The sequence below is a fragment of the Athene cunicularia genome, assembly GCF_003259725.1.
Source record: "Athene cunicularia isolate RWA chromosome 1 unlocalized genomic scaffold, athCun1 chr1_part2, whole genome shotgun sequence".
Classification (NCBI taxonomy): Eukaryota; Metazoa; Chordata; class Aves; order Strigiformes; family Strigidae; genus Athene; species Athene cunicularia.
This window is the reverse complement of record NW_020799092.1, coordinates 28,856,477-28,870,710: the sequence shown is the minus strand read 5'-3', so window position 1 is coordinate 28,870,710 and position 14,234 is coordinate 28,856,477. Positions and strand designations below refer to the sequence as shown.

Sequence of the window (14,234 nt, the reverse complement as noted above, 5' to 3'; positions counted from 1 at the left end):
CTCGTTGTTCACATGAGTGTTTTTACTTGCTGTTTCATACCATCTAAACTTTTCTGTTTCACAATGGTCTGTGATTATCTCAGATGTGAATGATATGCTTTTAATAGGTACAAAACTTGAGAATAATTAAGGCCTAGAAGACTATGTCATCATAAAAATTGCAGAAGTTCTGCCTAGGTACTGCTTCAAGTGTGGAGAGTTTGTTTAAGCTTGCCTAAGCTTTGATGGCAACTTAAAAAAAGCGGAAAAAAAAATACAGTCTAGCACAAACAGCTTCCTACTATTCAGTAAAAACAATCAGTTTTTCCAAGATACTCGTTTATGTTCCTAGTTCCTCTTAATAATCGAATTTTTAGCAAAACTGTCTGAAGTCAGCTTTTCCCAGCTATACACATTTATTTTCTGTGGGGAACACAGGAATAAAGTTTTGGGTTTTTTTTTGTTCCAGAACCCCCCAGGTTAGCAAACAAGCTCTGGACAGCAGTGCTGTATTTTGATACCTACGCACCGGAGTCCCCCCCGGCCCGGGGGCTGGAGTGAGCTATCTCCATCAAGCAGGCACCCGTTGTCAGTTCCCTGCCGCTCTTCCCACCGCAGCAAACCGAACAGTACCTAGTTCTGAAACAGCACTAGTTTGTAAGGACAGAGCAAAGCCCTTCCTTCGCTACAGATAAATGAGCTCTGCCTGACATGTTCTGCTGCTGAAACGCAGGACTGTGTGTCCTCTGTGAAATGTCTATTGTTTTGCCACGTTTATAGCAGGAAGTGAATCAGGAGACGGGGACATTTTAGGCAGAAGTTCTATTGTGAAGCCAACAGCAACAAAGTAGCTTTAGGGATAATACTGTTTCTTTTATTCTAATTAAGTTCCTAAAGCCATATAAAGAAGCTATTCTGTGGGAATCTTATTAATTCCTTCTCTGTCAAAGAATTAATAGGGAGAAAGGTTAGTGCCCAGGAAGCAAGCCCCACTATTCAACTCCAGCAATAAGCTCCTTCTACACTGATGCCATTATAACAATTCCTGTGGCTGTGCAGAGCTCGTCTATTTAATTCTGCACACAATACTGTCATTATGCCAGTGATCACTTGAGCAGAGGAAGAACAGTATTTAGGACTGAGACCCACATTTATTTTAGCTCTGCCGGGCAAGTTACTACACTAGCCGAAGTCAGAACTTTTGAAAACTGTGATTTCTGATAAGTTTTTCTCTACTGGAAGCCAGAACATTTTCTTCATCCTACAGTTAGATGCACTTGGAGGAACCACTGGCCTCGGGCCACGGTTAGTCACTCAGAACTAACAGCTTGCCTGCTTGCAGTCACCCAGATTTAAGCCCAATTAAGCCATCCCAGTCAGAAGTAAAACAGTGTTTAATCTTTTGGAGAATGAGGCTCTGGCAAAAAGATCTACCTTACCTTTGAGGGAGAGCATCCCCAGTGGTTGAACATCTACCATAGGTGTCAGCATCCCACCTTCGGCAGGTCCCCGAACACCCGCAGCTGAGGCAGCCCCGGGGGGCTGCACCCCACAGTCCCCAGCTGGTAGCAGAGCATGCCCCAGGCTGCTGCTCGTGCCTACACCACCTCGCACCAGTGCTCCTGTCCTCCCGCAGCAATGGATTTAGTTCGGGACGCAGGAGTGAAAAGTTTAGGATTTTAGCCCTGAGTAGGCTATTAAAAGTTTTCTTTTCCAGTTTCTCTTCCTCCTTACCAGACTCTCACCTTTACCTTTCCAGGCTGTGCACAAACAAGTATCTCGCAGGGGGATACCCACACACTACCCCCCTCCTCCTCCTCCCCCAGAACTATCAGCTACAACTGCTTTTGTTTCCTTGTCATCCTCCTGGTTCTGAGCCTGCAGACAAGCTGCTTCATGCACAGAGCACACTGTCATTCCAGCTGACACAGAACATGACCTTTCCTTCTTCAAATTCCTGCAGAGAACCATTGTATTTTTCAACAGATCTTATGCGGAGGAAAAAAAAAAAAAAAGATATTACAGAGCAGTGGAGGTTCCTAATTTTGAGTTTCTCAAGAACATTTCACTTATGTACATGAGGCCTCAACTTCTTCACAGGAAAGGAAGACTTCTTGCTTGCTTACAGGTTTTTTTGGATTGGTTTGTTACTGGTAATCAGAAAGCCCATCTTAGTCATCTAGAATTTCATGTTATTTCAGTTTTGTTCCCTAAAACTCCCTTTAGGTTTTGCCTAAGTTATGCCTTCAAACTTGAACCCCTGCAAAAAGCCTGTTGGAAAAGGAAACAAGGGGAAAGCAGTCTGATGTATCTCATCACTAGTTACTGGTTTTGAAAAGTGGAACAAGAGCAGGAGGAGGGTGGCTGTACCTCCAGTCTCTGACTTGCTCTTTAACGCAGCACCTGAGCTCAGGGCTGGGTCAGCAGGACAGTGCCTGGAGATGCAGCTGTGTAAAATGTGACACCAGCATCTGAAACTGAATTCTACTTCTGAAATCAAGTACTACATAGTCAAAGGTTCTATCAGAGCTTTCTTCTTTTTTTCCCCCCCCCAATTCTAACACTTTAATGTTTTGAGGTAGTAGTGATAGCTTACTAGGTATTTCACAGAGATATTTCATCCTCAAGTGTTTGCAGTATGCTGTCCCAATACTACAGTGGCCAGAGAGAAGGATTTGCTTGTTCCAAATTGACAGCTCTTCTACAAAAATATTTTCCATATAAAATACTGTTCTGCCAATACTATATGTGAATGAAACATACCTGCTATACGCTGGAACTGAAGTCCTTATTATTGGAAAGCAACAGTAAGACTTCCACTGATTTAACATGATGACGATGCTTCCGAAGCCAGGACTGGAAGAGAGGCATTATTATACTGAGCAGCAAGAGTACAAGCTCAAAGTTCCAAGCCACTAGAAAAGCCCTTGACAATTAAATCGGGATATTCAGTATTAGTAATATCACAGGCAGTGCCATTGCTGTTCTGTCTTGTCGCTGCCGGTTTGGGAGGCCCCGCTCCAACTTGCTGTAAAGACACCGTCACCAACCCAGAGTGCCACCTACAAACAAGGTTGGAAGAACAAGCGTGTTTAGATGCTCCCATCAGGTTTTGTTCATTGTGAACTTACAGCTAAGAAGTATCCCCTGGGCTAAGTCTCCAAAGCCACCCACAGCCATAACTCCCAATAACCCAGCCCTGGTTTTGCTTTCACATTAAGCCTTCCCAAACGGCAGACTGACAGTCACTGCACCTCAGTGTCTCGTGACTTCTACATACCCAAAATGTAAAGCAGTGTCAAGATGACTTTTTCACCAGAATCTGCATTTCTCAGTAATACCTCTTCCCTATACAGTCCCAGCAGTGTAGGCTGCACAGACAGAAAAGCAGACAAAAGGAAGGAGTAATCATTCTACTGCAGCCATCCTTGCAAGTGCTACTGTTGTGACAAGACTACGACAGCATCCTTTGTCCAAGCTACTAAAGAAATTAATTACAAGCATTGTAATGAAAGTGGGAGAAAGCTTCATCTTCTTTCCTTCAGAGTACCCTTGTTGTGCTGCCCACCTGTAAGAAGTAGAACCACACTACAAAATACTATTTACTACAGTCTTGGGACTGTCACTACTTCCTGCTTTACCCCCAATGGGCAGTTGAGGGTAAGGCAGGAAACATCTGCCCACTAAATATCACATCATTAAAACAACACTTAATATCTAACCACCCGTCTACTTCGGAGTAGCTTACCTGTCAAGGCACAAAGATACAAGCAAGATTCAGATTGGGAACTAAAAAAACAAAAGGAAACTTTCACACTGAGGAACTAAAACACCCAAACGCTAAACCCCAGCCCCAAAAACTAGGAGACCTGGAGTTCAGATGAGCTTTATCACCCTGCAGTGACCATATTTCTGAGCCTTGTTTCAAGAGCCAGCTTGAATGTGCTTTTATAGAGGCCACTGGAAGATTCAAGTCTGATGACCACAGAGTCTGTTGGATTTTGGTCTTTAATGGAATATACAAGTTGAATCAAGATGAGGATCACACATGGAGTGTGTCGTTCACTCTACACGTTTCATTCCACATTGCAAGGAGGAGTCCCAGATCCTGTGTAAGGATACTGGCCAGCCCGCCCCACGTCTGCCCCCTCAGCCCAAGCTGCTCTGTGTTCTGGCTCAGTGTCATGGGCGCCAGCTGTCCCACGGCCCACAAGGGCCTCCAAAAGCAGGAAGAGGACTGACGTTTCCTGTGGGGCAGGTGGTCTGTTCTACACGTTCAGGAAACTCGGCATTTTTGGGAGAGGTCAGGTTCACTTCGCACACACCTCGGTGGCCGGCCACGTAGGAGGGCAAGCACACAGCCTGCGGCGGCGAGCAGAGGCAGGGTCCGGGCCAGAGGGCAGCGGGGCTACTGAGCATCTGCGCTCGAGCCTCCTCCATCCTTCTCTCCACAGTACTCCACCATCCAAAAAAAATTAAGAAAGGGAGGTGGGGGAAGCAGAATAAAGACAACCAGAACTGCACGTTGGCACTGATAAATAACTGCCTGAGAACTGGTGGAAATGCAGGTGGAAGCAACAGCCAAGCACAGACCCAACTGGTTTGTTTATATGCTCTGCTGTTAGAAGACTGAAATTTTTTAACTTTTGCTCTATACGTTTTGGTAGCTAATCATCACAACCTTTGTTATCAAAGCCACCAGAAATAGCTTACCACGTGCAATATTTTTGTTATAGTCCACACAAAACATATAAAAATATACAGATACTGTACTTCTATACATGCATAAATCCATGGAGATATTCTGGTGGAAATAAGGATTTATCATCAGCTTCAAGCAATGAGATTTATTACAGTATGTAGTTGTTCTGCCTGGTTTTCTACAGACATATATTATCCTGAAATAAAAATGAATGGCTAGTGAAATAATGCATCGAAATGCCATTTGAAACGCTCCCTCGGTCCATGAAACCTTCTCCCTTTAAAGTGCGAGCGGCTCAAAACACTGAAAGGAAATAAAACCCCCAGCAACCTCAGCATATGGAGTTGCTTTTAAATTTCTTAATACTTTTATAAATCACGAGCTGACAATAGGCTCAAGTCCCTGTATTGCTGTTTTCTCTAGTTGCTCTTCTACGAGCAAGAACCTGAACCATCGTTGTGACAATACTAAGACTGACCAGGACCAGCCCTGTATGGGCTCCACTGCTCACCTCTTACAGGGAAGCCAGGGATAGGTTGCTGTAGGAAGCCAATTCTAGACAGAACAGCAAGGGGTTTCTTTCAGAATGCATAACTTGAGTTGTCATCCTTAGAAAGAAAGTTCTTAACCATTACTGAGAGAATATTAGTTTATACAAAGTATACATATATATAAAAAAAGTATATATACATACATACTCTCTCTCTCTCTATATATATATATATATTTATTACTGTAACAATCATCAATTCAGTGTATGTCTAGTACAGCCCCTAGTTTTAGAGCGTTTGTTTCACTTCTCTTCAAAGGCTGTATTGTCCTCTTTTAATATTTCCCACATCCAGGGTAGCAAAATAGAGGAATCTGTTCAAAATCTGCATGTTTGTCCATGATGTCTTCCTACCAGGAGTGCAGCTGTTTTTTCTGCTGTCACTTCCAGGTGGTCAGCACAGGCTTTCCTGAATCTCTGGCACGATTTCCTTTCACTCCAGTGGATTGCCCGGGACGACTTCGCAAGTCACGATCAGGCCCGTCACTCTGCGCCATCTCTTCATCATACCTGAAAATAAGACAAGCCCTTCGATGCCTTGTCCTGATCCTCACTACACAAACAAGAGTGGGTCCTGTGTTCTATTTTGCTTGATATTTGGCACTGAAATTTCACACAAGCTGTTCTGCAGACAGGTTTACACACGCACAGTTTGATATGCAGCTGTTACTCAAGGAAATATACTACCACGTGATGTTACAGATCAACAGAAATACCTTCAGCTACTTTTTGAAAGAAACAAATCATCTGGCAGCTTTGGTTAAAATCCCGAGTTTGTGAAAGTTTAGGCTTGTGAAATCTGCCATGTACTTCTGTATTTCTCCTCTCTATGCAGGCCTGTGGTCAACAGGAACATCAGGCTGCTGGCAGTTTAATAAAGTCTTCAGCTGTTGCTTCAAACAGGGGATGGTTAGCTGCAGTGTAAAAACCCTGCTGTTGCATCAGCGAGCCAGCAGGGAAAGAACAAGGTGAACAAACAGTCTGCTTAAATTAAATGCATTTGATGACATGTATTTTGTAACACTTAACCACAGTGACAAGTAGTTCTTTAAATATCTAAGCCCATTGTGGCCTCAGATAACCTCAGTATATACTTACTGCTCAGCTGCTACACAAATTCCAAGCAGGAATTAGCTACAGATGCATAATTATAATTATCAAAAGATAATACTACAATATTTTGTAGAACGCTGTTGTATAGGTATTCACAGCTACCAAGTATATATCATTCACTAAAACTTAAATCATAATTCAGCCAACACTGACATTCAAGTGTCTCTACCAGTCTATAAAGGGAGTGTTTAAGGTCAGTGTGAGGTGGTGGATTGGCTCTGTACATCACCACGTTCCTGACGCACTGAACAGCTGTGCCACTGCTGCTCCAGGACCTGTCTGAACAGCTCAAAAATGCCATAAACTACCATCAGGATGGTGTTTAAATCTGTGTTCCTCTGCGTGAGACCAGTCAGTCCTGGATACATTCTTCAGATACTCCAGTATAAAGATCTCTCTAGATCTCCTTCATCCCTCTCTTTGTCATGCCAATGGGGGAATTTAAAAAACACCTGACAACTCATTATTATTATGTCCTTGAATTACAGGAGTCAAGAGGAATCATTTCTATGAACTGAGAGAAAATCTGTATCCATTGGCTATTTTATCTCTTTAACTACCATCTGTATATCACACTCAATCCCATTAAAGTTCTACAGGTGTAGAAGACAAACACCCTTTGCCTCCATCCCTCAAAGGGAGCTGCTGGAAGTGCAAGGGCTGCAGGCAGGGGCTCGTCCGAAGGTAACAGACCCTCGGAGAGAGGTCTGCCCTCCCCCCTCCACACTGCTCTTGTGCCTCCAAAAGAGCAAAGCAGTACTTTGTGCCCACTTTTCACACCAGAATGAAGTTCACCTCATCTCTGCAGTCTATATTACACATCAGAAAAGCGAGGTGGCTGACAGACACTTGCATTTATATAGAACACTGATAAAACTTACAAGACTTCATAATTGCCAAGAACCTCTTTTGGTGGAGATTTATTCCATTTACAGTCTGGGATTTCCCCATTAGGCACAGCAATGTTAAGTGTGTCATTAATAAGATTATACTTCAAGATGCGATCATTTGCAGTACTGGAGGTAAGAGAAGGGGAAGCATTAACCTACAAAAATTAAAAAAAAAAGTCAGCATCAATTTTTTGAGCAGCATACAGTTCTCCAAACGGCGCGTGTGATCACTATAGGTACTGTTTGGGAAATTAAGACTCAGCGTCTCGAACACATCTTTCAGTTCCTCAGACACTGGAAGGAAACCCCCACTGGGCATTTTTCTTTTTACTTAAAAAAAAAAAAAAAAGCACCACCCCACTAAGTGTCTGCAGTGTCAGCCTGAAGATTTTTGTTGAGACTAGATTCACCAGGGTGAAGCAGACTAGACACAGATTTTTGTTTAATTTTCTAAGTTTACACAGATACAAACCCCATAAATTTCAGTGCTTACAATGTGCCTGGTTCGCTCCAACAGTGTAATATGCAGGAATCTGTGGGTTTCTTCTAGGTAAACAGTTTTTATTCATGTTCTTAATCTGAGTTCTCCCCTGTGAGCTGGGGAAACACATACATGATCTCTATTCGAAGGACTACACTGCATCTAATTTTAATTAAAACATCTTTTGCGTTCCACATTCATTATGGAGAGGTGGTATCAGAACAATAAGACTTTTTTTTTAATAAAGTCCATTTATGTTTGATCTCTCACTTTCAATTAGATTGAGAAGGAAGAGGGCTGGATAAAATGTATGTTGAACATACAATTAATACACTGAAGAGAAAATTATGGGGAAAAAAAAAGCACCTTCCAAATACCCCCCTGTGTGTGCCCCTTTTCTTTCCTCTCGACCTACAACATTAAGGCTGTGGCAGCATTTAAAATTCAAGCCTGATGTTACGCTCTGTGGAGCCAATGCCCGTTTTCCAGCTACTGACACAGTACCCAACAGGGCTGCTAACACCCAGACTGTCTTGGAAGTCCAGCTGTGTGGATGCACAGAACAGGAAGCCACAAACAAAAAGAAACACCAAACAAATAGGAAACAAAAGCACGTGGTAGCTTGGTTGCCACATGGCCTATTTTACTCTCCAACATTTTCCTTAATCCACTTACCTGAGGAACAAAAGATATTGTTTCAAAGGAGGAAAGGCTACATTGAAATCTGCTTAGTTTTATTCTGTGAAATGAGAAAGAAGTTTTTTTCCTGTATTTTATGTAACTTTACCTCAATTAGCCACGGTTTAAGCTTGTCATCAATGATAATGTCATATCCATAACACTCAAAGCAGTGTTTATCATTATTCATTACAGGCTAAAAAAAAAAAAAAAAGTTATTAAAACCAACAATTCAGTAACTAACCTGATTACACACTTTGTTTGCTAGAAATCATGTGCAACTACATTATGAATCTTCTACAGCAGTTTTGTGTCGTAACTCCAATGCAAACTTGTTAACTAGTAAGTTCAGGATTGCCTCTTTTTCCAAGCTGTAATACTTCAATATTAACGATTGCTCAATGCCAAGTACTGTGACATTAATTTTTCATTATGTTTCCAGCATGAAAATAAAAGTGTTTTCACATTTTGCAAAAGTAATAACGATATTTAAAGGCTGCATGCGTCAGGAGAAACCAGGAAGTTTTAAAATTTGCATAACACAGCTTCAGATAATCGTGAATCCTTTAAACTTCAGAATAAGGAGACTTATTCGAAGACATTTCTTTTATTATGCTGCTGTAACTATGCAGAAATTTGAGGTCGAAAAATTACCAGACACATTTTAAAATTATAATTGGCTCAAGTCAGCTATGGTCCCAAAAGCCAAGAGACAAGGACCGAGCTGTGCTTAGAGGATCAGCAGCCTCCCAGCATCCGCTCGACTTCAGTCTGCACAGAAAGACTTCTGTGCAGATCTCATCAGGTCTTCTACAGAAACCTTTGTGAGGTTAGTGGGATGTCCTCCCCTCGACTCATAATGAAGCTTTTCAGTTCTTCGGGGCGTGAAAGGGGAAGGAGCAGTGAGCCTCAGCCAGGCGAGCAAGGTGGCTCATGGCGGTGCCAGGACCAGCCGACGAGGTGACAGGGCCCTGCACTGGGCACGGGGTGGCCCATGGCACCAGGCAGCCCTCCCGATACCCCGGCTGAGCCACAGAGCCACACCAGGCTGTGACTCAAACACCACTCACTCTCGACCAGAGGACTGGTTGCTACTTTTTTTTTTTTTTTTAAAAAAAAAGAGCTCACAATAACTACATGTCTCGTGTCTAAAAGAGGTGAAAATAAGTTATGTAACTCTGCTGAACTGACAGCCTCACGTTTCTTTGATAAATCATCCTCCAGAGCTGTATTTTCTTTGACACAGTTGTTACTGCTGAAGTGACGTCACACACCTTGGCAGAGCTTAGCACTATTCACAAGGGCAGCATCGAGTCCTACGAAATAGTTCAGAGAGCCCTAGAGGTGAGAGATTCATTCGCATCTGCACCACGCACCTGTAGCTCTCCCACCCACCCAGGACTGAGGAATGAGGAGAGAACAGAACTGCAGAAATCACCATCAATATCATTCCTCAAAGAGCAGGAAATAGATTTTGGGGGGGTTGATGGCAAGCTCACTTCCCTGGTTTTGGGAAGCCTGCAGCCGTCGTGCTGTGGCTGGAGCAGGCCAGGAGCAGTACTCACCGCCACAGCCTTCAGTGACTGCACGATTATCCAGTGAATCTCATCAAATAATTTGCTCGTGACTTCCTTTCCACGGGTGCTCTCCAGATACAGGCGTAAGTTACTCACTGTCCACTTGCCTCCATGGATGTGATTGTAATCGTCCTGAAGAGTGAAGGAGTTCATTCAGCCCCAGATTTTGAAGGCGTTCAGCAGTTTCGATTCAATCGAACAAAAGCCCACTTATCCTTACATACAAGTACTGCTCTAAAAACAAACTCAGCAAATAGTTTTTACTCTATTTTACAGCTTATGAACACTTCAGCTTTACTCTGAACTGCCCTCTAGATAAACAACTGTTTTTATTATAGCTGTGTATGTTTATATCAGACCTTGTAAATCAAGTCATAAATCTTTCTTGGAAGAAAAAAACAACTGATAGTTTGACAGTTTTATGGTAAAACATAATTTGTGATTTGGAAATATAAGTTTTAAAATGTGAAAGGAAAGAATTGAACTCTTTCCTCCTCTGGGAATAAGGGAGAAATAATTAAGTGAGCAATAGCTAAATTTCACAGAAGTTAACTGTTTTAAAATGCAGCACTTGAAAGTGCTTGTCTGTGTTTATTCATGACTTGTCTGTTTCCCAGAAGGCGAACACAGGCGCTGCCTAACGGTGTTACTGCAACAGTCACATTCCAGAGATCCGTGAAATGACATCCGGATTATTTCTAAAGTAATTCAGTATTTCAATATAGAAAATATACTAAATGCTACTGAAACAGAGCAGGGCGAGAAAGGAGGTTACCTTCTGTTCATCTCTTCAGAGTCTATCAAGGCTCTGGACTACGTTATCTTTAACGGGAATGACAGGAACAAACTGAGGGTGTTCTCGCTGGTGGACACACATACACATTCAGCCCTCACATACCTCTCCAGACAAATGCTTTGTCCCTTCATAAAGGTTCTCCTCAGAGCATTTCTAAGAATTAATGATTGTATGGCTGCTAAGTTATAAAACACAGAATGCGTAGAGCAGAAAAAAGTTCTCAGAGGAATGAAATCTGTCATCCTCCAAAACAAGGTCAGAGGAGCCTCGTCTATTTTTGGGCTTTTTTCTCCAGCTCTCTTCTTAGTAAGTTTCGAAAACTGGACAAATAAAGATCTGAAACGGTTCTCAGGACTGGCTGCATGGAAAAAAAATGTCTTGAGACCAGATTCCAGCAAGGGAAGAGATCAAAGTTTCAACCCTCTTTGCATTTCAGAACAAGTACTCAAATCAAAATGGATTGCAACTGGGTAGAGCTTTATGCAATCGCAGCTGTTTAATTAAAAATATTAGAACCAAGCAGAATATTGCAGGCTACACAGAGGATCACTAACTGAAAACAATGAAGTACAAGAATTACTGTTGTTTCATTCATATTGCACACGCAGGGAGCGGTGAGTTAGCGCTGTACTTGCCAGCACAAACATGATGTTGGGTGTCCTGACTCACCCTCCTCCCTTCACTTCACCCTTCCCCTCTCCCCGACATTGCCTCGTACACGTTTCCAGTGAGGGAGGTTTTCCCAGGAGCTTGTAAGGTACAAACACACAGGAACTCTACAGTTCATGTAGGGCTTAGGGTGGAGATTAACAGCTAGAACTTAAAAGAGTTTTTCCAGACCTAATCATAATTTTGATAAATTACTTGACATTTCAAATTAGGTTCTTCTAAAACTGTACAGCCTAAGCGCCTCCAGAGTTACAGACACGTTTAGAACGGGACAGACCAGAGGGACAGAGCAGCATTACATTAAACTTCCACTTTTCTGCAATGGTATTAATGATATTAATGGCTCAGAATTTATAAAAAGCTTTTCAAATACTCTAGTAACGACTTGTTATTTGCAAGCTGCTACTTCTCTATCCACTTCCAGTGCCCCTTCTTCTCCCAGTGTGACCTCACCGCTACCTTCACTTCTGCTCTTACATGAGAGAAATCTCAGAGGCCGTTCTTTAGCTGGTGGAGAGGATGAGAGGACGGGCAGTAACAGAAGAGGCACCACGTCACATCCCTCGCCCGCCACTGCTGCTGGTGACAGCACTGTCATTTATGCTCCAAGTTGTGTGGGGCCACCTCCCACCACAACTAGTGCTCCCTGTGAAACCCCCCTGTGTTTGGAGCACTTCACAAATCAGCACACCTGAGCAAGAAAATGATTGTAGTACTGAAAAATGCCACATTTTGACACTTCCCCTGGTTTCTAACTACCACTGTAAGTGACATTTATAATCCACACTGTTGTTACAGAAACACCCAGATAAAAGCAGTTCTGCTGTGCTGCGCATCTCACAGAGAAGTAAGAGACGAGGCACGTTTAGCAAGGTCACAGTTTAAGATGTGTTACAGGAATCTCGTGAGTGGTTGGACTGGATGATCTTCAAGGTTTTTTTCAACCAAGATACTCTGAGTGTACACATACACACGAATACACACGTGTGAGCATATGCATGTGTGTATCTACATACATTTATTTTCCATAGTCTTAAAATAAAACCTATGAAATGAGGAAGTGGGACAATAGAGTTTTAATTACTGTACCAGAGGCATGGTTTATAAATCACAGACATCCGCTAAAAGCGCAGAAGGGACAGTCATCACCATCAAGTGAATTCCCCAAAGGAACAGGGCTTGGGCAGTGACAGTGTGAGCCCGTCTGTCCAGGGCACCCCTGACCCACTGCCCTTCCCTCCCACCGCGGAGTTTCACCCTGTTTTGATGCAGGGAAGTGCTGTCAAAGCCATCAGGTTTCCACACGGTTTATGAATTCAGTGGCAGATGACAGGACAGAACTGCTCTGTGAGCAGAGCTCTGTCTTTGTCCATTCAGGAGGAAGCCAGCAGCTGCACAGACAGCAAACATTTATCTCCAAGCTCGTAACCACACATTCCCTTCATTACCCAGAGAAGGAAGGGGGGGTGGGAGGGGGAAACATAGGAAGAAACTGGAAAATACTGTGCTGAATAAGTGCTGGAAATAGGAAAGTTGGAGGCAGGCAGGCAGGCAGGGAGGCAGGCGATACTGCAGTGCTGTTATAAGCAGGCTTCATCAGCCCTACTGCTCACAGGATCGGTCACTAAGTGAGCAGATCAGCGTTCAGACAAAGGCTTGAGGAAAGCCCCGGCTTTCACCTGCTCCTGAAGGCACCACAGTCTGTGACAGAGCTGCAACTCACCACCTTGCATACGTTTGATCTGCGGTCTCCTAAAATTTATTTACTCGTCCGTTCAAGTTGAAGTATTTTAATTGCAAGATGATGAAGGGCAGGACAAACAAAACCTTTCTTTATTCCAAGTTTTTGGGACAATTTAAGAAAATCAGTCTTTTCTTAAAAAGCACAAAAGAAGCAGTACACTTACCCCGTGTTTCTGAATGGCAACATTTGTAAGATGTACAAACATGTTATCCAGTTCACTGGTACTTGGTGTGTATTTTACTGTGCAAAACCGGCAAAATCCAAGTTTATACCTTAAATGCAAAAAATCATTAAAATGTGTTAAACCCCAGTAAGAAATAAGGAAAAGAGCATCCTAGGATACCATGTACACGTTAAACTTCATTGTGCAACAAGCACAGCATTATTTTGACTACATTAAACATTCTCTCACAACAAAATACAAATACAGGCAATCTTACATGTAACATCTCAGTGGACGATACGTAGATACTAAAACATACAGACGAAGATCAAATTTCTTTCCACCAATAAGTAATGGATTGTTGATATAGAGAGAAATCACATAGGCTTCTTTGGAAGACTGAGCTATAAACCTGAAAAACACAAATTGTGTTTCAGAATGTGACAACTATAACAATGTGATCTGATAAGTCTTTTTCTTTAGAAGCCATCTGTAAATTTTGGATTGACTGAAATCTTGCATCTTTTGCCAAGACAATGTATAAAGTTGTAGTGGTTAATAACACACACTTGGTATCAGGCATTATATACCAACAAAAGAAGCGAAAAATATGAAACAGATGATCAAGACCAATTAAGCACTGCAGCTCAGTTTTGAAGCTAACAGGTGCTGAGTGGGCCATTCCGAAGGCAGCTCCACAGCCCGGCCTGTCCTGGAGAGCACTGGGAGCTCAAGCCAAGAGTACGTGTTGTGTTACCTTCTTTAGTCAAGGCCTTACGCTCCTAGAATCTTGGTATTTATGCTCAGTCTGCAACTGCAAACCACTGTGAAAAGCTAATGTGCAGACCGAGACATTCTTCAGATTCCAAGACAAAGGGGGGGGGGGGGGAAA

At 42.7% G+C, this 14,234-nt stretch overlaps 1 protein-coding gene across 5 annotated transcripts in view; it reads right to left on the bottom strand.

Annotated features, from left to right (window-relative positions):
* Positions 1 to 2,795: 2,795 nt before the first annotated feature.
* Positions 2,796 to 14,234, bottom strand: part of TTLL1 (tubulin tyrosine ligase like 1) — a 24,715-nt gene continuing 13,276 nt past the window's right edge. For all 5 annotated transcript variants that reach the window (XM_026862791.1, XM_026862810.1, XM_026862777.1 and 2 more), the window contains 6 exons: positions 13,620 to 13,754; positions 13,343 to 13,451; positions 9,959 to 10,102; positions 8,503 to 8,589; positions 7,226 to 7,389; positions 2,796 to 5,741 (listed from right to left, as the gene is read on the bottom strand). In XM_026862791.1, the coding sequence (XP_026718592.1) occupies positions 5,612 to 5,741; positions 7,226 to 7,389; positions 8,503 to 8,589; positions 9,959 to 10,102; positions 13,343 to 13,451; positions 13,620 to 13,754 (769 nt within the window). In that variant the 3' untranslated portion in view covers positions 2,796 to 5,611. The remainder of the gene's footprint in view (positions 5,742 to 7,225; positions 7,390 to 8,502; positions 8,590 to 9,958; positions 10,103 to 13,342; positions 13,452 to 13,619; positions 13,755 to 14,234) is intronic.